This window comes from Canis lupus, chromosome 18, assembly GCF_048164855.1.
Source record: "Canis lupus baileyi chromosome 18, mCanLup2.hap1, whole genome shotgun sequence".
Taxonomy (NCBI): Eukaryota; Metazoa; Chordata; class Mammalia; order Carnivora; family Canidae; genus Canis; species Canis lupus.
This window is the reverse complement of record NC_132855.1, coordinates 51,297,737-51,322,330: the sequence shown is the minus strand read 5'-3', so window position 1 is coordinate 51,322,330 and position 24,594 is coordinate 51,297,737. Positions and strand designations below refer to the sequence as shown.

Sequence of the window (24,594 nt, the reverse complement as noted above, 5' to 3'; positions counted from 1 at the left end):
ATTATAAGAAATGAGAAATGCCCATCCCTTCTGGATATTAGCTACTTGTCACACCTGGGCAACAGTGTTCACATCAATGAAGCCTGTGAACATTACTCTCCATTTATTCTAAGTGAAAAATGGCATGACTTAAGGAAAAGTACAAGATAATGTAAATAATCTCTTACCAAAAAACAATATACTGAACCAAAAATATGTTATGGCTTTTATTACGAAGCTAAAAAAACTCTTTAAGATCCAGGCTGTGATTATGAGTGTGAGTGGCTGAGATGGATGGAGTAAAGGAAAACATCATTAGAAATGAGGAGGATAAAGAAAATAATCTGAATTATAGATCAAGGGGATGGAATAATCAGGTACATAGATGTAGAATTTATCAAAAATAACCATGTTGCTGGAGATAGAGAGCAAGGCTGTGAGCCAGAGCTAGATCCTTCAGTGAAAAGGCAAATGATGGCAGGTGTAGGAATAAGATGAGAGAGGATAGAGAGCTGAACGTTGTGACAGTTAATAAGGCAAGGTATTTGAGGAAAAGGATGAGTCTGCAATGACCCAGAAGTAGCAAAGGAGACTAACGAATGCCTTAACCTTATTGTCTTCCCTGAGGGATATGGATAAAGTGTGGTTGTTTAGCCATCACTTGAAACCTGGGAGGGGAGATGATATTTTTAGGAAGAGAGAAGAAGTTTCAGTTAAGGCCACAGAGTAGAGGTAGGGAGGAGAGGCTGGGGCTATAGAGGAGTTTGTGGACAGTCGGCATTACCGAGCACTCTAAAATTGGCTTACAGGTGAGGGTGGAGTAAAGACCTGGCTGAGTTTCAATAAAATTCCAGTATTCTCTGGATAGTTCAGTAGAATATTTAATGTTAGAGCTTCATCATTTTGAAAGCTGATTGATGATTACAAGAGTCATCTGGTGACTTTAGTCTCAACAGAACAACATAAGGCTCCAGGAGGAGAAGACTCCCTTAGATACCAGTGAGTCAGGCCATTCAGGACCTAAGCAGTGGTCCAGCTAATCTGAGGGGAGTCAGAATGAATCATCTGCATTCAGCATATCAATGAAACCAGTTCTGGTACCATGCTTTTTGGGAGGGGGGACATCTGGGGTTACTTCTGGGTTTGCTCTCCCAGGAGATTTCGATGTTTGGGATTTCTCATTGATTATTGGCCCTAGAATATGCTTTACAAGATTCTTGATTTAGCTCAGACTTCACAAGTCTCTTTCTCTAACTTACATCATTTGCAGCACTACCAGGAGGGTAATATGAGTGTCAAGAAATAGTCCTGGTAGCTGGTTAAAACTACTGTGGTAAAGACCTTGAGTTAGTTTCTAGAAGCTTCATTCAGAGTACATGCCTCTGTTAAGCTGGATACGGTTTTTCAGTTTTAGATGGGATTGTAGAACAACCAAGCTCTTTTTCACACCACAGAGTTTATGAATGATCTATCTGTAGGAAGAGGAACTTTTAGCTGTGACCGAAAAGTATAAGCCTGCTGAAAGCATTCTCCACCTTTCACTGGTTGTTATTTGATACCCACAACTTCTTTAGTCTGTGATTTCTGAGTGTTTCGATGTCTCAGATCCATTTGAAAGAATTCTCTTTTCCTGAAAGCTGTCATTACCACAAAGAAGGGAGCTTCCAACATGAGGTACTTAGTGTCAATTGATGTGCACAGTACACTGAGCAGATCACTGGCCTGGTTTTAGCAGCATGCCTTCACCATGGCTAGGTATGATGACTTGGGGAGGTCACTGTACACACACACACACACACACACACACACACACACACGTAAAGTTTTAATTCTCCTGAATGCCTCTGCCGTAGCTGGCATTCAGGCAGATCCTTGTGTCTGTATCAGGCATGACAGATGGACAGTAGTACAAAGTCTAAAACAATGTTAGGTCTGAGGCTTTTCCACCATAGAAATCTGGCTACTTTGCCCTTCATCTTCTTGTGGGAGCATCAGTTCCAGGAATGAGATTTGCTTACACCCAAGCCATCCCTTTATAGCTTGTCTCAGAAATGGTGAGAAGAGGAGGCCAGAACTACCAGCGCTTAGGCACTGGGCATGCGCACAAGACAAGAGTAGGTAAAAACCTTGCTGGGGAGAGGAGTCCTGACCCCTGAGTTATGAAAGATGCCGTTCGTCAGAGCCTGGGACACCCGGAGGGTTTTGCATCTTTGCGACAGCGCCCGATACGGAGTCGCAGCCCTTCCGAGAGGTCACATTGATCTCTTGCCCAGCTCACCTGTCTTAGGGCTGATCATAGCAACGCAGCCAGTCTTAATGTTCTGTCTCTTTAGAGACAGTCCACGGACGAGGGGTGGGTGGACGCTAACGCTTCCGTCAGTGTTCGCCGCACTCCAGCGAGGGGTGCTCGTCACCTCCCTCCTGTCTCCTTTTCCACAGCAGCCAGGCGCTGCAGGCACTGGAGGAGGAGACTGAATCTCCGAAAAATGGTTTCCGACTGTGTCTCCTGAGCACTTGGAGCTCTAACCTGAACGGGACTGTACTTTCTAAAGGCTGAGGTCCTACATATCATGAGATCAAAAGCACCATGAACGTGCTGATGTGAATATGTCAAAGGGTGAGCGGTGGGGACAGAATGGGAGCTGGGCGTGGGGGGCGGTGGTCACGCTCCTTGTTTCCACTCCAGGGAGTGGTGCGAGAATGCGCTGTTCCGTCTATTATGCACTATCTTTTTCATCTTTCCCACATGGTTCTCAATCTATCAGTCCCCCCCCCCACCTCTGACCAATAAAGCATTTTTTGCCTTATTTCCTGGGCAATAATGCATTTTTTCCCCTAGATGTGTATATTTAGTGGCGCAAAGTTATGCATAATTTGCTTTTATAATTTGAGAATCTAATTTGTATCTTTATTTATAACCACTTTATAATGTATATGTTTATTAGTCATGTCTTATCTCTTTTTTGATGAGATACAGCCAAATATGACTTGGTTTTATTGACTATGTCTACCGGCTTTAGTTTCTTGCCTCATTCATTTCTTTTTTTTTTTTTTTATGCAATTTGCATGCATTCTCTTATTTAATTCTCCCAATAATCCTACCACATCTTTTTTTTTTTTTTGTATAGACAAAAGTTATTTCTTTTTTTTTTTTTTTTTTATTGGTGTTCAATTTACTAACATACAGAATAACACCCAGTGCCCGTCACCCATTCACTCCCACCCCCCGCCCTCCTCCCCTTCTACCACCCCTAGTTCGTTTCCCAGAGTTAGCAGTCTTTACGTTCTGTCTCTCTTTCTGATATTTCCCACACATTTCTTCTCCCTTCCCTTATATTTCCTTCCACTATTATTTATATTCCCCAAATGAATGAGAACATATAATGTTTGTCCTTCTCCGACTGACTTACTTCACTCATTCATTTCTTTATCTCAGATCGCAGATATTTCCTTCCTTCTACAATTATTGAGTTTATTTTTCACTTTGACTAGTTCCACAGTTAATTTTAAGACTTAACTATTTCCTAAGGTTGTCATTTTAGTCTCTGAACTTTTCTTCAAGCATCATTTCAGTTGCATCCACAAATTTCATATGTACTGCTCTTATGCTTGTCCTTTTCTAAATAGTTCATAATTTTCTTTTAATGCAAACTACTTACAGGGGTGCCAGTTATTTTACAAAAACTTTTATTTATTTATTAGTTATAGTTCTAATTTGATTGCCTTTTAGGGGGGATGAAGGTAGCTTATATGTTCCTGAATTTATTTGTGTTTTTTGGTAATCTAATGCATGATCAATCTCTGTGAAGAGTCCATGATGTTTTAAAATAATGCAATTAAAATGACAGTTTTGTTACTTGAGTTATTTATTTTTAACCTTAATTTTATGTTGTATATTTAAATTTAAATCTCTGAAAAGGTGATTTAAAAATCTCACAAAATGGATTTGTCGATTTCTCCTTGTATATCTATGACTTGCTTCTTCACACATTGTAATAATGTACTGTTGGATAGACAGGTAGTTGGATAGGTAGTTACATGGATCGATCTTTGTATAATTTAAGATTTTTTTAAAGGTTATATTTATTTTAGAGAAGGAGAGAGAGCCCATGTGAGCAGGAGAGGGCAGCAAGAGAGAATCTCAGGCAGACTCCTTGCTGAACGGAAGCCAACATGGGGCCCAATCTTAGGATCCTGAGATCATGACCTGAGCTGAAATCGAGAGTCTGACACTTAACTGACTGAGCCTCTCACATGCCCTTGCATATTTTGTTCCATATTAATATTACCATTCCATCTTCTTTACTTTTTTTTTCTGGTACATTTTTTCCATTTAGTTCATTCTTAGCCTTCATCTATAGTGTTCTCTTTATTGAAATAACATTTAAAATCTATTCTGATGAGCTCTGTTTTTTAAGTGGGGAATTTAATCTGTATCATGAAAACTACTGATTTATGTTTGCCAATTTACTTGATTTTATGTTTACTATAATCTCATGTTTCTATTCTTTTTCTTTTCTGAGTTTTTGCTAACCAATGATTTTCTTTCTTTTTTTTTTTGCATTTTGATTGTTCAGAAGTGTAGATTCTACTTCAATTTTTTCCTAGGTCACCCTCAAATTTTAAACATATACTTTTATATTTTTGTTTTGTATTTTGTTTTAGTTTTTTTTTTCCTAACAACATCTAATACTAGTTTAGTACTATATTTTTTTAACTTTATACCATGTCTTGTTCCTTTTTCTCCTGGTCAGCCTTGTGAGCAGTTTGTTATTTTTACAGTCCCTTCACAGAATTTTTTCCTTTGTTGATTGTTCTCTATTTTGCATCTGCTTTCTGTTTCATTGAGTTTTATCCTTCACCTTTATTATTTTCTTCCTTTTATGTTCATTGGGTTTAAAGTCTATCTTTAGTTTTGTGGGGTAGATACTTATAGCAGGATCTCTTCTAATACCTGCTTTAGCAGTATCTTCTAACTTTTGATACATTGTATCTTACTATTCAGTTCAAAATATTTTCTAATTTTCACTATTGGTTCTTCTTTGATTTACAAGTGATTCTGAAATGTGTTGTTTGATTTTCAATCATTTGGTGCTTTTCTTATATCTTTGTTATTTATCTCTGTCCTGATTCTACCTTCCACCCTAATTACACATTAATCAGATAATATATTCCAAACCTCAATTCTTTGAAATTTGTGAAGACTGCTTGGAATGTAGTCCTGTAGTAAATTTTTTCTCTGTGTAATTTAACAGTTCATTTTTTGTTAGGTTTTGAAAATTCATGGCTAGTATCTCTTGAAGCTTTTTTTTTTCTTTTTACTGATTATCTTTCTCTTATTTTTCTGGGACTCCAAATACATATATATTCAAGTTTTGTATCATGTTTTATACATCTCTAATCATGTTTTCTGTATTTTTTAAATTCTTAATTATAATCTTGATACTTCAGTATGGACATTTGCTACTTTGCTATCTTCCAGTTCACTAGTCATGTCTTGTGCTGTATCTAACCCACTGTTAAACTCATCTATTGAATTCAATTATTATATTTTTCAATATATTTATGTTCAAGTTTTTGTAAACTTTTGTCTGAGAAGCCCAGTATCTAGATCACTTGTAGCATTACTTTCACCCTTTGATTTTTTCCCCCCTTGACTTTGGTCATTTGTTCCTGTGCTCTGGCATGCCTGGTTGGTTATCTTTAAGTAAATACCTGACACTGTACATTAAAAAAATGCAGATGTTACAGATGTTTGATTTTCCTTTAGAGAAGCTTCAACTTTACTAGTCAACAATTAAAGTAGAGGCATTTCACCTTAAAATAGTCCAGGATTGCAATTCTATGGGTTTGTCTATTTTTGATATTTCTTTTATCCTAGCGGATATGTCTTCAGATATATTAGCTAAAAGTCCAGGATGTTTAAGACTACCCATTCTAATTAAAGGACCTGAATTCCAACTTCTGTTTCTCTGCCTTCACGATACAATTGCATACACCATATAGCTTGTTACCCTCTGAATCTGAATTATGTTTGATTTTTAAAATTATTATTATTATTATTATTATTATTATTACTACTACTACTACTTTAGCCTGTTGCTCCTCACACTTAGGATTCAGCAAGGTCTCAAGAAAAAAAATCAGTATAAAACATCAGGTTCACTTCTCTGTGGTACCTTGGAATCTTGGGTGTTCAAATCCTGGCTGCATTGGTAACCTTGAATTCCAGTTTTTGTCTCCTCAGCCCCATGAGACTGCTGAAAGGTCTTTCTTAAGATTTCTGCCCTCCAACACTCATACACTGAATCAGCACACTCCTTATGGATAAAAGTGGAGAATGCCTGGCTCACATCAAGGTTTGTGTTTTTGTTTTTGTTTTTTTTTTTTCCTTCCTAGGATCTTGGCCCCTTGAGTCCTGGCTGCCTTGGTTCTTCTCTGATACCTCCAAACATCCTTTCTTTCTTTTTTAACTTCATGATTCTTTAATAGTTATTCTCAGTGGGTGGCTTGGTTTGATTATAGCTACTCCTTTATAGCCAGAATCAAAAGTCTTTCTATTCTGAAGTTTTAATTTTAATGATGAAAATGTTAACTTTTCTGATATTGATTGGATACTTTTTCTGAACACATTTATTATTCTTTCAAAGCTTTCAAAGATAATTAATTTTACCTCAAAGGTCTTGCATTAACTCTATTGGATCACTTCCTTTGGGTTTTTATTATTCTCTTTGTGGAGTCTGATACTTCTCTTTCATAGTATTGGTTCTCCATAAGTATTTGCTAATTCTTGATTGTATATTCATCTGTATTTGTGATTCCCAGTTTTCTGCCTACTGTGTTGTCCGCAGCTTGTGTCTGTTGGCTGAGAGATGGAGTGGTGTACATGTGGAAACAGTGTGGTGGCAATTTGTCTCCTAAATGAAGATAATCCTTGACTCTCTGGTGGCCAGTGGTTCCATCAGGTACTTCTCTGCTCTGGCCAGTGCAAACTCAATGCAAATATCTTTATTTAGAAAGATTAACTTATCCAGCTGTTTGGGCAAATATTTCCAGCTTGATGATCCTATTAAGTTCAACAAGACAGAATCCTAAGAAAGCTGCTCTAGGATCAATGGTAAAGTTCATATGGAAAGTAGCTGACCAATAGCTGCAGTCTTTAAAAAAAAAAAAAAAACTCTGAATTCTCAGTTTAGTATTAATTTGGTGCTTTAGCTGAGTTTCTTAATTTTTATGAAATTTGACCCAATTCTAATAGAAAAATGATTTGTTTTCCAAATTGGTAAAGATTCAAATCATTATTGCCTTACTCTTTCACATTGCTGTGTATCTCTTGGAGCCATTTTGTGTATAAGGATATGGGCTTTCAAGAGAGACAAACCTCAGCTGTATCTTCATGAGTTGTTTGAAAATGATATTTAAATTCTCCAAAATAGACCCACTCCTGAATTAATAAAATTATCATGAGGGGTTAATGTACATAAAAAATTTGGCATAATGATGATTTATTATCCCCAACAGCTAATAGGTATTTTGGTTATAAGTATTGTGTAGCTCCTAAATTCATATGTTAAATAAAATCAGAAATCTGAAATATTGTTGATATATTGAAGCACAAACTAATTACAATGATAGAACTGATAGAACTCTTTGAGTGATATTATTTCTTCACTTGTGTTCAACGTGCTCAGAGTGCCATAACAAAGTACCAAAGACATGGTGGCTTAATATAAGTTTATTTTCTCATAGTTCTAAAGACTAGAAGTCACAGATCAAGGGGTGGACAGTATTGGTTTCTTCTGAGGCCTATCACTGGCTTTCTGATGGCTACCTTCTTTCTGTGTCCTCAGCGGGTCTTTCCTCTGTAAACACACATCCCTGATGTGATTGTTGGCTCTCATCTCTCATAAGGCCACCGGTCAGATTGTATTAGGGACCACCCTAAAGACCTCATTTTCACTTAATTACTTCTTTAAAGACTCTCTCTTCAAATATTGTCACTTAGGATTAGGAACTTGACACATGAATTTTGAGTAGGATGTAATTCAGCCATAACACCATCTCTGTTGGTTCTTATTTACTGTATAAAGTAATATCACCAGGAAAAAATAGTATTTCTATAACATCTTATGCCTTCACAAAAGTTACTGCACTGAGATACTGATCTAATTATTTTGGCTTTAGAGAGTTATATGGGATGTATCTATAGGAATAAAGATTTAGTACCTTTTACAAAATTATTGTTGGAACCTTTTCCATAACGTTACCAAATTTCCTTCAGTAATGAAACCTAAATAATAAATTTCTCCTCTAATTTAAATTCCAGCAAAGCTTCTATCTCCAAACAATGATAACTGTAGGATTCAAAATATTTTCTTTTCAAAACAATAAATAAATAAATAAATAAAATATTTTCTTTTTGCTGACTGCCAAGAAAAAAAAGGATTATATAGCTCACAGATAAATTTCATTCTTGCAGTAATTATTTCCTCTCCCTTGCTTCTTTCTTTAAACTCTTGTTTATTTGTTAATATTATGTTTATTGTATTTTCTATCTGTTCAAATAGATACTATTGAAATTACTATAATTAAAGGTGTCTCCATTACCGTTATCTTTAGTTCTGATCATGCTGTTGCAAAATGATAAAGTGCTAAAAGGCAGCATGGAAGCAGGAGTCCATGGAGGGAAACATGGAGAAAAATACCTGTAAGAGATAAGCCAATAAACATTCAGCGATTAAATGCCTCACATTCATTTCCATATGCCACTGTAGAAAATGTGACACCTTTGTTCAAGAAATTATTTTTTATTATGTTTCTATAAATAATATTTATGGAGAATAATTGCAAATTAAAGTCTACATTTTATTGAATCATGCTCTACTTTAAAATATCCACATTATAAAATGTCTATCAGACTTTAATAAAAAATAAATTACTGTATTTACTAACTCAATATTAAATATCATGTATATTTAATTATAAACACTCATTATAAATCCAATATCTGTTACTCCTCTTTAGAGGATCATGAGTTTGCTTCTACTTGTCCTTTTCTACCCTTGGCAGAGCTGATATTTTACTTGTTGGTTGATGCGTTATTATTCTGTGCATCTGGTTCCCACCATTCCCAATAAGTCTGAGGTTAAGGATTCAGACCTCACATGTGAACCAGCCCAGTTCTGCATCCATAGGCTTTGTCCTTTAATTTGACTCTTCATTTTTAACATGTGTCCTGAGCAAAAGGGGATATGATGAGAGACTGCAAGTGGGTCAGAGCAAACCATCTCCATCTCTCCTAATGAAAACACAGTGTAATGTTTCTGACCTGTGGGTGGGTCAGCAACACTGATTTCTACCCGACGAGAGAAGCACAACACTCAGGGTGGTGCTTTTTCCCAGAATGAAACTAGACTATGAGTCTTTGAATATGCTGACCCTAGATTTTCCCACATGCATTAAGTAATATTTCCATATGAATAGATAGTTTGTGCCCATATCTTGTGTGGGTGCATGTGTGTGTGTTTTATTTAAAGAGCTAAAAATAAAAAAAAAAATAAAGAACTAAAAATCTTGAGGTTTTGAAAGAGCAGTACTATTAAGTCTTACTGTGGGAGGGACAGAGGAAGATGAATAGAGAACAGGGTCAAGGTTAAGTTATGAAATTAGTAGGTATCACTTACTGACTACCATGTGCCAGATGCTGTGCCAATATTTTACATTGACTGTCTCCTAAAGTTCTTCAAGTTAGGTCCGTGGAAGCTTACAAATACTGTGACTGGATTACCCTCGGCTATAATGTTCTTATATTTGGGAAAGATCCAGGGCTGAGTGCAGAGCTCTCATATTCCCAAATGGAGACCACTGACTTTTAATTTATATTGTCTGTTGCTAAGTTGAGAATATTGTCATATTTCCAGTTAAAAAGAAGAGCATCATGTTTATCCATCCAAGAGTTTCTGTCTCACCTTAGATGTTGATTTGAGACATTTTCTATTTTCCAGCTTTAGAATCTGATTTATTGTTTCCCTCTTGAAACTACATAGGTCATTTCCTTTAAATGCCAAATTTAAGAGTTAGGACCTATATCCCAGGATGTAACAAATGTATGCTGACCAGGCAATGTTCCTAGGGTTGAGTTTGTAGCAGCGAACCAAATAGGTAAAAACCTCTGTACTCATGGAATTTTTATTCTAATTAAGGGAAATAGACAATACATAGATTAAATTAGTAAAATATATATAGACTTTTATGCTAGAAAATGTTAGATGCTGAGGATTAAAATAAAGCTGAGGATTGCTGGTGGAGGATGGGAGTTATAGTATTTAATAGTTTAGGAGAGATCTCACTGGGAAGAACAGATCAAGAAAGAACTAAATGAAATGAAGGAACAAGCCTTCAAAATATAAAAGCCTCAAAGGTGAGGCTTTTGAATCATCATATACCAACCTCAAAGGTGAGGTTGGTATATTCCAGGATCAGCCAGTAGGCCAGTATGGTGGGAAGAATGCATGAGGGAAAGAATAAAGCCCTGTCAGTTCAGAGGACCCTGTTGGTCATAGTAGGCACACCATCAATGTGAAGTCATTATAAAGTTTTGAGAGTGAGGATGGCCTACCTGACTTATGAATAATGGGACTATTCTGGCTGCTGTGTTAAGATCAATCTGATGACCAGGCAGAAGGAAGCAAGGGAAAAACAGCTTTAGTGATAAGTTGACTAAGAGCAATGTAGTTCCAGTAGGGGTAGCAGAAAATGACCTGTCTGAATAAATACTGAAGGTAGAATCACTAGGATTCTTCATAGATAAAGAGTGTTAAGAGAGGAGTCAAGGACAATTTCAAGGGCTTTGTCCTTTGGAAAATTAATGATGGAATTAAAACAAAGAAGATGACCAGAAGAGTAAATTTAGGAATAGACGGCATTCAGATGCTTGTTAGTTTTATTTATATATCAGACATCCAAAGGGAATACCCAGAAGGAGATTAGATTTCCTGAGGGAAGTCTGGAATTTGTCCTCATCTAAATAATTTTTCAAAGCAGAGCTACCTATATTATTTGTAGGGCCCAGGGAAATATCAAAATGCAGGTGTATGTGTTCAAAAGTTATTAATAATTTCAGAATAGTGATGTCAGAGCATTAAATCAAGTGTGAAGGGAGCTCTGAATGAAGGGACCTGTGTGCAGGTAGCACACTTAGGAAGCCAGTCCTGGTTTAAGGCCATAATGCCAAAGGTGATGATCAAGAGAGCAATGAGAACACACAAAGAGAGGGAGATGAGAGAGAGAGAGAGAGAGAAAGAGTTAGATACCTAAGGATTGAAGCCTGGGGTGTATCAGTACAAAAATGACACAGACATGAGGAAGATCCCTCAGAATTGGCTGAATAGAAGAAGCCAGCAAGGTATTTGAAATAAATAATACAGAAGCAATGATAAATTTTTAAAAATATTTTATTTATTTATTCATGAGAGACACAGAGAGAGGCAGAGACAGAGGCAAAGGAAGAAGAAGGCTTCTGGCAAGGAGCCCGATGTGGGACTTGATCCCAGGACCCCAGGATCACGATCTGAGCCGAAGGCAAGACTCTCAACCACAGAGCCGCCCAGATGCCCCTGACAAAATGTTTGATAGAGACTTGGTGATGGTTCACCAGCATCTAGGCTCAGCCAGAAGGGTTGTATTATTGCCTTTGATGTTTGCTGTACCCAACTGCTAGGGAATGTTGCATGATTGGTTGATTTGGGGCTTTAACCACCACAAAGCAATTCCACAGTTTCTTTGTAAACTTGTCCGTTTAAAAAAATTTTTTTAAATAACTTCTAGTAAGGAGATTTGCGGTCCATTGACTGAAGCTCTGCTGAAAAGCAGGAGAAAATTCATTTCTGGATTCAGGTGGCACTTTGAGGGAGATACAGATGAGGGGATAGATAATAGAAACAGAGAAAGGCAGGCTTTAGGTGTTAACATAACTGTCTCACTGGTCAGACTGTGTGCAAAATAGCCAAATAAATCTGGCTGACTGTAGCAAAAAGTGAGATTAAACCATCCAAGGAAAGGCAGAGATATTCAGGAATAAATATTCAGGAATAAATAATGAATTTGTTTCTTATCACATGGCACAAACCTGCCTTGGGTTTTAGGTCTCAAAATAGGTCACCTTTGTTATTAAGGGGTTGAAAACTTACCAGATTGGATTGTCCGAGTCTATGGAGTTCTCTGTGCAGGTAGAAGACTGACATTTTTCCTGAAGTAGTATAATCTCCTCCCTCCTCAACTCTTCCAGGCCATGACCTACATTCAAGAGACCCTGGATGGGCACAAATGACCCCTTTGGACAATGAAGAGTTACCATAGCAAGTCCCAGAAAAGGTGTCGTGGTAGCGTGTCCCATTGTGCCAGCTCTTCCTGACTTCTCCACAGATCACTGACACCTGTTTCAGTGCATCTGACTCTTGCAGGTTCAAAATGTCTCTGGAGTGTGGAGGCAGAAGTGACAGGCTACCAATGGCCATAATAGAGAAGGTAGTCACCTTCCTCCAGTTATTAATGTTTTGAAGTGACAGGGGGCAGAAGGTGGGGCACAAAAAAAAGTTGGAAAAAAGGATACATTAACATACCCAATACCACTGTCAGCATCCCTCAATGGATTTATGTTGGTTAGAGGGAGTTAGTATTGTTCCCTTCTGCTTTCCGGGAAGCTGTAACTTCGATGCAGAGAGTTAATGTGTTATCCTAGGACTGTAGCCCAGACAGTGCATATAGCCTTGACATCAGCAAATAGAGTTGACTTTTGGGCAAAATTTTTATTCTGCCTGCTTTGAAGTCAGATTACAAAAGGCTTTCCCTTGACACCGTATTGTTAGAGCATAGCAGTCAGCTATTCACTAAACAAAACTGCTTTGGATACTGACTCATAGGCCCCTCTCTTATCCTGTATACCTGGAAGGATGCTTTGTTAATGTCCTTTTAGATTCAAAGTTGTAAGGTAAATGATCTTTGTTGAGCTACTGCTATTTTGAACCTGTGAGGCATTTTACAAAGATTATGTCATTCCACTCTGTAACCCTTCTATGAGAAAAGTATTATTTTCCCCCAACTTCATAGGTAAGAAATTAAAGGTCAGAGATGAAAATAAGATCACACAGCTGTCCAATTGCCAGGGAAGTTTTATTAGTGTTTAGATTGTCACCTGGTGGGTTGACTTGAGGCTTTTACCACCCACAAGGCAACTCCAGAGATTTCTGTAAACTTCTTTATCTTAAAAACAACAAAAGCAAAAACTATAAGCTGTGGTGTTCCTTTCTTACAGGGCTCAGACAACTAGAATTTTCTATAGCTATACAAAAATCCACGAGTCCTTTTGGAATCAAATGCTCATTTTCAATCTTCTAATTTCTACATTTATTTTTATGTATGAGAGATATTTGGAATGCAATAATCCATGTTGCTGAAGATTTAGTCTCTCTAGAATGAGAACAGGTGCCATTTTTATTTATTTGTGTGTTATGCCATTGTTGCTTTCACTGGGGTTATGTACATATGCCTTTTTCATTTCATTAAATATTCAAAAATGACGTTCAAACACTTACAGTGCAATGCGCTGTAACAAATGCTAGGTCACTGTAAGGTTCTGGATTTTAGGGTACAGTTTTGTATAGATGCTTTTCTGTATGAACTTCACATGAACATTTTTCAGAAGCTGCTTTAAGAAAGCACATGAGTAAAATCAGCATTTTGGTATAATTTGAAAACAGTGTCTGATAGAGAGCTTGGACATTAAGCATAGTGCTGTTTAATCCTCATGTCTTTGTTTATTAGATCTTCCATTGAGTTGGTTTGCCTAAAGGATAGACTGAAGTAACATATTTAATATGGAAACTAGCAATCCCGAATCTTCTTCGTGCCTAATATTTAGCAAGATTAAATTTATTATATATTACAGACATGATTTGGAATCAGGGAAGAAAATTACCATTTATATTGATGGTAGCAGAGAAAATTTACAAGGTTTTCAAAATAGAAAGGTATTTATGAATTATTTAAACTAGTAGTATGCATTTAGCAAGACCAACAGATTAATATTTATATAAAGAATCCAGCTTATCAGTGTGGGTATTCCCATCATTTCGTGTCTGTTTGACCTCTAGAGGTCTTGTGTTGGTTTGTTGTTTGTTTTTTAAGCTAAAGTGAGGTGGCAGGGTCTGACTGGGACAAAACTGATGGTTACCTATTTCAGTGGCTTTGGGATATTTATGTCTGTAGTTTGCATTTGGGGTTATTGTTTCCCTACTTGAATGTTCTTTCTCTATAGCCTGTTTTCTGCAAAGGCTTCATGCAGCAATGCTCACTGGAGAATAAGTAGAAATTTAGAGAGAATTAACTAACACTTTGAAGTTTGAGTATTCATAATAATAAGTTCCCTAAAAGTAGATGGCAAAGCTTAGGGGGATTTGAAGGTACATAACCACATTTTATCAGGACCTTCTTAATTGTAGTAGATTCTTCGTTCTCTCAAATTTAACAGGGGATTTCACTTATTGGTAGGAGAGGTCATGACATGTAGTAATTTATCATTTGGCAGAAGAATGTATTTGAATCATGTTTCTGTGGAGGCTAATACATGTGAGTCCAACCTAGAATCTGGATTCATACCTTGTCACTTTATGTTTCTTACTTAAAATGTCTTCAACCCTATGTTGTAGCCAGAGCTGATGTCCATTTGACAGAATGGAGAAATTGGGAAGGCATATTCTGTATGATTTGTGTAAATCAGATCTTGTGGAAACCTGATCTAGTAGAAACCTGATCTTCTTGAAGATCTTTACATACCCAAGAATAATTAGCAGTTTCTAGTAGTTTTTTTGTGTGTGTGTAGAATCTTGTATAATTTCTTAGTGGCTTATAAGGAAAAGAATGTAGGTTACAGGCTCTAAGGAAGTTTATACCCTAGTTGTGCATTTCATATAATTTACTGCTAAGTTCATATACATCACAGCTATAAGTACATATAAATCATAGTTATAATTATGTAGTTATGCATTGGTAAGTGCTCTACTATATTAATTTTTCAATGCATTAGTGCTTAGAAGTAAAATAAGACACCATTATAACATTATAATTAAGGTAAGACTTATCGTGGCGGACTTCCTGGAGGAAGTGAACTTTGAAACAAACCCATCTATATCACCTTGTTGAAGGGTAATTCGATACTCACAATGAGGTCTTATGCAAAAGACAGCCTTAGTGGTAAACAAACAGTAAACTCAGTATGGTGTGAATTTCACAGACATGGATAGCTTAGACAGTCTTAGACAGTCTCATAGCTTAGACAGTCCTTTACCTGACAGCTTTGCCTTCTGTTAAGAGATGTGCTGATTCAGGTACTTAGCATTGAAGGTGAATGTTTTTTGATCCTTTATTTAAAAGGATACAATCAGTTTGGATCCTGGGGATTGCCTGATACAACGTGACAACTTTATATTTTCAGATACTGTTAGAGTGAACAGATATTAACGAAATAAAGGAAAAAGGGGACCTCCAAGAGCTTCTTTGTGGCCCCAGTATTCCAAGTTATTTGGGGGGAATTATATTTTGAGCTCAGGACACAAAAACCAGAAGTAGGTCAAAGGTTTTTATTTTTAAAGATGTGGTATGTACCTACAATGGAATATTATTCATTTTTTAAAAAGAAGGAAATCCTGCCATTTGCATCCACGTTGAATCTGTGGACACAAGGCTAAATGAAATTAGCCAGACACAAAAGACAAAGACTGCATCATCCGCTTATATGTAGAATTTTAAATAGTCAGACTCATCAAAGTGGAGGATAGAACAGTGTTTGCTAGGAGGAGGGGAAGGAGGAAATGAGGAGATGTTGGTCAAAACACATACAGTTTCAGTTATGAATGGGTAAGTTCTGGGGATCTGATATGCAGCATGGCAACTGTAGTTTACAATTCTGTGCTAGGTACTTGAAATTCACTCAGTGGGTAGATCTTAAGCATTCTCAGTACAAAAAACATAAAAAGAAACAAGGAAAGAAAAAAGTGATGACTACATAAGGTGATAGATATGTTAATTACTTGAGAGCAAAGATCATTTCACAGTACATATGTTTATCAAAACATCAAGTTGTATACCTTAAATACACAATTTCTGTTTTTCAGTTATAACTCAGTAACACTGAGAAATTAAAAAAAAAAAGATTAAAATTCTATCATGTCTGTTTTCATACCATAATGAAAAAGCCAAAAGCAGTGACTTTAGATTTGGCTTTTTCAGCTCGTTGACCTCTATATTCTGGGAAGAAGAATCTTCCAGAGAGACTGCTCTTTTTAAGTACCAGGGCAGTCCATTTCAGTGCAATAAGTATAAGGAATGAACATAGGAGGAAAATTTTCAAAATGCAGATGTCAAGACACTATCCCCAGAGGGCATATTTAAATGTTGGAGGAAAGAGTGGTATGTATTTTGTAAAAGTAACCACATTTATTTTGATATGATGCCACCATTGAGAAACCCTTTGGGATTATACTTGGTGGTGGTGGGGGGGGTATTAAAAAATCAAGGCCTTATGGCATGCTTATTATTTATCAAGTTTGATAGCTGAAATTAAGTCATGATGTGAAAATGCAAATGCTAGCTAGCATTATTCAAGCAATGGTGGGCAATAGCAGTGTTCTGTTATATTTCACTCCCACTCATTTCCACCATAAGCTTCTAGGTTAAGTTTATTATTAAAAGAATTATACTCGACCCTCTAATACCTCTCCGAAGAAAGGATGTGTGGCATAAAATGTTAGTCTTTGGCCACAATGGTTTTGTTCCCTTTCTTGTATAGGTTTAATTATAATCTAAAAATGAAACTAAGCTTCATCAGCTTAATTGTTTGTGTTGGTTTTGAGGATTTAGGCTCTATAAACAATACAACCTTACCCACATTTGCAGGTAGGGATAGAGAATTGCTTGATTATTATTAAGGGCAACTTCTATAAGTACCTTCTAATGCACCCTGAACAGAGAAGCTGCAATAATCCGTTATAGAAAAATGGTTGTGCTATTTACTTTATGTTGGATCAGGCTGACCAACATTGATTCTTTCTTTTTTCTCCCCTCAGATGTACATCCAGACAACAACCCTTACTGTCTCCATGAGTTTAAGTGCTTCGGTGTCTCTAGGCATGCTGTATATGCCCAAGGTTTATATTATAATTTTTCATCCAGAGCAGAATGTTCAAAAACGCAAGAGGAGCTTCAAGGCTGTGGTGACAGCTGCCACCATGCAAAGCAAACTGATCCAAAAAGGAAATGACAGACCAAATGGAGAGGTGAAAAGTGAACTCTGTGAGAGTCTTGAAACCAACAGTAAGTCATCTGTAGACTTTCCGATGGTCAAGAGCGGGAGCACTTCCTAATAGATGTACGTTGAACATTCTTCTTCTAGTCTTGGGGACTGTGCTGCATAGTTCCACGGGCACGGTGGTACTCGCACACCATGAGACAATCATGGCAGTTAGAACCATTTGGTTAGAACCAAATAACTTTAAGGCGAGTGGCTTTTCTCTAGAGCGTGACTATGCATACGAAATCTCTTTGACAAAGTATCACATTTGTGGCTCCCTTTTGAGGCATAACCAAGCATCTGAAGCTTGGAATTATCTTCCATTTATAGAATTATTATGTAGCACTTAGAAACTACTCTCCAGTCTCTGTTAGTTCAATATTTGTTGTTCTTTATTGATTTATTGGTTGCTCAATGATCTTACACAAATAAATGATATGATATATAGGTATTTAGGGAAATGAGAAAACTAGTGAGCCAACATGTTAGGTTAAATCATAGTTAATACTTATTATCCCCAAGTGGCCCCCTTTTCGGCTATATTAAGATAATTAGAGCTCTTCTCTGAAAGCTTCATGACCTCAAAATAGGATCCTTCCTGCAGTTACTGGTCTACTTGTCCCTTCCTCACCTACCTTCCTCTTCTCTGTAGTCACCCCTGAAGGAGTGCACCATAACAATACACCACTACTAAGCTAATCCAGTAGAGTGTAACTGGTCCATTTTGGTATCTATGGAAGAGTAACAAACAGGTTGAAGATCTGTATTGTAAAATACCAGATGCTGAGTACAGAAAAAAAAAAAGCAATCTTTATGTTACTAGCTTCTGATGGATCAAAAAGATATAAATGCTAAGGTTCTTGCATTAGACCTCAGACTTCCTGTCTTTTGGAAATATATAACAAGTATTTAATAATTAAGGATAAAACCCTATACAAAAATACTCTCTTCCTCTCAGATTCCTCCAGCAGGCTGTATTCCCTATTCTCTATACTTCTGACAAGATTAAGTGTGGATTTTATCCAATTTAGTTATTATAACAACAGAATCTGCACTAGATTTATAAACATTTCCTTACATAAAGATTTCCAGATGAACATTGTCTACTCTGATGCCCCATATGCAAAAATGGCCTTAAAAGATAAGTATTGATCAATTAAGTTTTTTGGCTATAATTGCTATCAGACTTCTTGGAATTATTGGTCAGATTTTCTGGGAAGATTCCCTTCAGCTCCCTAATAACCAAATTTAGTCACCTGTACATAAAAAAGTCTTTTAAAAATTCCACAAACACTCCCCATATATTCACCTTTCTGTAAACATGAAACCCTGAAAAACTGCAAGAGAAGTTACAATAAAGACTGGTTTTGGTAACAAATCATTATAATCATCTCTGATTATAGGTAAGCAATTTAGTAATAATGGGCCTATTTGGTCTTTTAGCAAAAGATGCACTATAGCTACTATCAAAAGTGTCAGAGTTCAATGCTTATGATTTGAGGGCAGAATCTTATCTGTGTTTTTCTACCTTGAAAGCATCAGAGCAGCCAGTTAAAACCTGTTGTAGGATGCTGGTAAACTGCTGTTGGCCGGCTGTTGGCATTTCCCACTACAACTCATCAGAGTCTGTGGTTGGATTTGGTTTTTGTTTTGTTTTGTTTTGTTTTTTAACAACAATCCAGGAAACTTTCTGTAATGTGGTTGCAAATGGGAACACCCAAACAAAATTGAAATAAATACCAGTCATCCCAGACTTACTTCTAGAAAGTGGCAGGAGAAAAAAAATCAATAAAATTTTCCCACCCTTTTAAAAAATAAATAAATTCCCTGAAGAGGAATATTCCCAGCACTGATAAAGACTAATCCCATATTTAATAGAAGTAAGTCTCATGTTCTTTGTTTTCCTTCTATTATTTTTGGTTGATACTGAAATGGAAATTTTATAACAAGCATGCATTTCCCTACTTTCTCTGAAATAAGAATGAAAGATCTTAATGGAAGGTATGCCTATACTATTCTGGAAGAGTCAGAAACTCACTTTTGGAAGGTGAAAGAAAATTAAAAAGGTGAATCAAGATAAAGTCAATTACTACCTAAAAGGTAGTTAAACTGTACTTTGGCAACTTTAATATATTTATCTTGTAAGTAGTTTGGATTTTAGTAAATTGGGTCCAATGAAGTGATTATAGTTTACACATTTAGGAAAGACAGTGCATATTCTCCTGAAGTCCTATTCCAGGTAACCACTGTTGATCTTTGTTCACTTGTATCACCATGTATCATGGACTCCATATGTCTCTATTAACTTGACTACACGTACTAGTGGCTTTAATTGAGGCAAGTCTTTAAAATCACACTCCCTACAAGTATCAATGACCGTAATAACTTAAATGCAGGATTTTTCTTCTAAAATTGTGCCTATGTTTTAGAAGTAGAACTGAATATTGGAAAACCTGTGTCCTTCAAAATTAAGAGTCTGCCACTCAACCTACTGAGTTACCCAGGCACTCCATGCCTCCTCAGATTTAAAATGCCTCCTCTGGGGTTGGGTGGAGTCTGTTCTCAATTAATTAAGGGCTAGTTAATCTACTGGAACAGTATCCATGTTGCTGCATTCTCATGCTTTCTGTTATGAGACTTGTGACAAGTCACCATTGCAGTGACATAGGAGAAAGTGTTTTGCAAACTATGAATCACCATATAAGTAAGATAGAAGTGTCATTGCTGCCTTGGAAAATCTAGATTGCACTGTCATTAGTAGAAAAGACTTAAAATTCAAAAACTACTCTTTTAGCATCCCTCTTTCTTCATTTTTTAATATGTGGAGGATTTGGATAATTATGGCTGCTATTCCATTGCTGGGATTTTTTCGGACCAATTAGCAATGTATTTATGATGTACATTGCAATGCTTTTCCTTCATGGCCATAGAGCTCTATAAGTCCTTTGCACTTAGAAACTTCATCTTAAAGATTACTTGTTAATGCCAGAAATTCTGGCCACATATTTAAGGTTTTCAAGCTTCAAAATCTACACAGAATAAATATAAGTAATGTGAAGCTGGAAGGGAGGCCAATGAGTCCATGTTAATTACTGAATTTGCAGAGTACTACATTTCACATAAAAAAAGGTCAAGTGTTGTTTCATAAAAGTGTGTGGAAAGGGAGTTAGAAGCAAGTTGATGTGTATGAATTTATCAACTGTACCCAATTAACAAATGCTGTAACATGGTAGTTCTTAAGCTATGTTCATGAATAATTCATGAAAACAGCTGCTGCTGGAGGTGGAACTGCTTTCTCTAGCTTATGAACACAGAGTGGTGTCCACAAGGCAATTCACCATTGCTGCATTCCAGAACTGATTGTCACATAAGTATATTCATAGCCACTGTAAAAACTCCCTAGTAGCTCACATGTACATCTCTCATCCAGTTCGCTCTGTAAAACTTTTGGTATAAAGATTCTCCCAAGACTTCTGCCTCCACAATTTGTCCCTCGTCACTGTTTTCCCATTGACTAAATCATCCATGTCCATAGCCTTGCATCCCTTTTTCTAACCATTAGAAAAATTAAGATAACTTTCCTTTTGTAAATTATAGTCAGAGCTCTCAGTAGAATTCTACCTTCTTTTTCCCTGGGGATAGCTTTGAAGGGTTCAAAAAATGAAGTATGAATCTTTAATTAGCTATAGAGTCTCAAAGTTGGAATGATCCTTGAGTGATCTGATCCAAATCACCTTCTGTTAATTTAACATCTTCTAAACATCATCTTCTTCAAGGCCTTTTGGGTCTTATTCCTCTGTTTCAACCATAATTTTTCTTCCCAGCTATCTACAAACTTGATAAATATTTCCTACATTTTTAGCTACCGTTGAAGATATTGAATAGGGCAGGACATTGAACAACCATTTTAAGGGTTGTTTTTCTAACTGTTATGACAATTTTTCTTCATCTTTCTTCAAAGACTATATGAAAGTCCTTCAAAAACATAATTGAAGAACAGATTTTGTTTTTGTAGAGGGAATTTAGAGGTATATGAGGGCATTATATGTTTAGAAATTTTTTTAAAAATTTAAAAATAGTACACAAGCATAAAAATCACTGTCTCACTTCACACCAACTGAACATCACAGACATCTAGCCTTTTGGAAGGGGTCAGTAGGAAAGTAGGATTCCATATTCATTCTCTCAGACAGCAGCTGCTCCCCCACAAACCTAGTCACCTCCATCCTCACAAAAACCCAATATTATGGATTTTGGACTAGCAATGAAACTGAGGCCCAGTGACTTGATTCACAGATCTTTTTAAACTCATTTTGTAGGGAACAGAATGTAATTTAAAACCAGATAAAAAACCCACTTCCTTTCTATGTGCCACAATAATAGCCTAGAAGTGTGAATAATGGAGACAAGAGAAGCAGATACGTTAGCTTTTTTTTTGGCATAAAGCTCATAATATTCAATGAAATAAAAAAAATAGCAAAAACACATATAATTAGCATTTCCTTAGGCTCTCTGCACTTATTTTTGTGATTGTGAACTTTGTGTGATCTCAATCTCTGCTAGGAACTTGTCAGGTCAATTATATTGATGTAAATAAACTGATTCTATTTCAGAGGAGGAGCTTTATAATTTGCTTATTTAACGTTCAAAAACTAAATAATTACCTAAAAATCTGTTTCATCTTGAATTGGATTTATGTAGTGAAATACATACATATTTAGCATTATTTCATATTTTTCTTCTTATGATTATGCATTCCAGAATTCCACTGAAATATAGGACATCACATTTGAATTTTAGAAGAGAGATTTATTCCATCACATCTTTCAAAAAAACCAAAGGGATTATTTGGATTTGTTTATATTCTCTGAAAACTTAAACATGAGTATAATAAATGTGACTTAGAATACTTTGTTATTTATAGCTTTCTAATAATCTTACAATAATAGGTTTTACTTTATAGTGAGTTGGTATCAGAAGAATAAAATATTTATTTCCTTCTTTGAGTCTTTGTTTTTAAACACCTCCATTTGTATCCTTTGGCTGAAACCGGAACATAAATATGTACCTGCAATACACATATGTACTTTAATATTTACAAATATTCTATGTACTTTATAGAACATAAGTATACCATGTTTACTTCTAGAGTCTATAAGTATTATTTGCTTTTAAGGGGCACCTGGGGTGCTCAGTCGCTTAAGGGTCCAACTCTTGATTTCAGCTCATGACCTCAGGATCATGAAATCAAGCTCTGTATAATGCTCTGCACTGGGTATGGAGCCTGCTTAAGATTCTCTCTTCCCTTCCTTCTGCCCCCCACCCCCCCAAATAAACAATGAAAAAATAAAAGTATTATTTTCTTTAATTGAAAAATACTCATTGTCAAAGCACAAGTAGTTGTAATTACTTACCTGTTTTTGGTTATCAAATCAGACTCAAAGAATTGAAGTCTTTAACTTAGGTTGTAAAAAAATATTTTTTTTGTCTTTTGCAGATCATTTATGTGTTCTTTCATTTTTCATATTGTGTATCTTTGTTACTCAAAACACACATTTAAATTGAATTTCATCTAAATTTATTATGATTAGAACTTTTCCATTATTAGTTTTCTGCTAAGTAGTTATAAATAGCAGTGGTTTTACAAATTAAAATTGTTGCTGCATTATTATTCCTGTTATCACTGAATTCCTACTACATGGTTAAAAAAATATGTAACATGTTGTAAAAATGGAATATCATAAAATAGTGATTTTAGGATTTGAATTTTAAAATCATTTTAGCAAAATAATTTATTTTGATATCCTATTAATTTGTCTTAATTTGTCTTAACAGCTTCCTCTACTAAGACAACATATATCAGCTACAGCAATCATTCAATCTGAAACAGGGAAATGGTATAACGTGAAGAAGTCTGGTATGTGATGTTAAACAATAAACATGACACCACCAAAACTCACTCCTGGAGATCTCTGTAGACTACAATCAATCAAATCAATAGTCAATCTTGTAAGCAACACAAAGTAGCCATGAGCCAAAAGTATCAAAAACAGAGTGAAAAAAAAAAAACATTTTATACAGTACAACCAATGAGTGTCAAGCTAAAGTATTGCTTACCCATAAGCAGTTAAAAAAAAATCACAAAAGGAAAACTAATGTTAGCTTGTGAAAAAAAAAAATGCTGTTGAAATAAACCGTGTCTGATGTTATTCTTGTAAGTATTTTTCTGTGATTGTGAGAACTCCCGTTCCTGTCCCACCTTGTTCAACTTGTATAAGACAATGAATCTGTTTCTTGTAATGGCTGACCGGATTGAAGCCTTGGGTTGTGCTAAAAATAAATGCAATGGTTGACGCATGCAATTTTTTATACAAATAATTTATTTCTAATAATAAAGGAATGTTTTGCAAATGTTGAGAGTTGTTTCGTTCCAGTTTTAAAGCCAAGGAACACTCTTTCGAGGTGGCACTTCTGCTGTTAGCTCCTGATGTAAAAGCCCTAGTGATCCGTGGTTGATTTCTTCAAAGATTGTGTCTTTGTACATTCATGTGTATTTGAAGAAGATTGTCCTTTATTCCTCTATGAAAAAGCATTATTTGTGTAAGAGTCTGTGAATATTTCAAAACGGATATGGTAACTTTTCATAGTAACTGCTTTTTTTAATGAAGAATCAAGCAATAGCTTGAGGTAAATTGCTTCAAGTATTCTAATTAACAAATGATGAGTTAAACTTTACTATGGAGAATATAATATGAAGATCACCATCAAAAGTATGTGGAAGGGTCACTGAAATTCTCCATTTTCTAAGTCAAAACTTCTGCACATTGGAAGATTTCAAGGTATGTGCTATTAACCTTTTCTTACCTGGGCCTGGTATCCACTGAAATCAGTGAAGTAATGGGCCTTACCAAGTACATTCCTCAAAGCACAGAATTAGCATATTTATTCCCTTGGCATCACTAAAGAAACCACAGTTCAAATAACATGTCAATGCTTTCTTATTTTCCAAATGAAAACATTCATTGGTTCATAGCACAGTATCATTAAAGAGAGAAAACAGGAAGCCTATGTCATGCTAATAAACCATGCTAGGGTGAATAAAAGGAGCCTGTTAAAAGCTTTCAAATTTGTTACCATTTTCATCTGGGCTCCTTGGTTCTATACAATCCCAGACATCCATCAAATCAATGGGTCTCTACAACCATTTTGTTAGTAAATGTTCTCTCTGCTGAGTTAGCTTGGATGGCTCATTGCACTCCTTATAGATATAA

General features: G+C 35.9%; 1 protein-coding gene across 6 annotated transcripts in view; it reads left to right on the top strand.

The window, feature by feature from the left end:
- GRM8 (glutamate metabotropic receptor 8) overlaps positions 1 to 23,738 on the top strand; it is a 731,564-nt gene extending 707,826 nt beyond the window's left edge. For 5 of the 6 annotated variants that reach the window (XM_072784432.1, XM_072784436.1, XM_072784433.1 and 2 more), the window contains exons 10-11: positions 17,100 to 17,401; positions 23,159 to 23,738. In XM_072784432.1, the coding sequence (XP_072640533.1) occupies positions 17,100 to 17,396 (297 nt within the window). In that variant the 3' untranslated portion in view covers positions 17,397 to 17,401; positions 23,159 to 23,738. The remainder of the gene's footprint in view (positions 1 to 17,099; positions 17,402 to 23,158) is intronic. The other variant, XM_072784437.1, reaches the window with a different exon arrangement.
- The last annotated feature ends 856 nt before the right edge of the window (positions 23,739 to 24,594 follow it).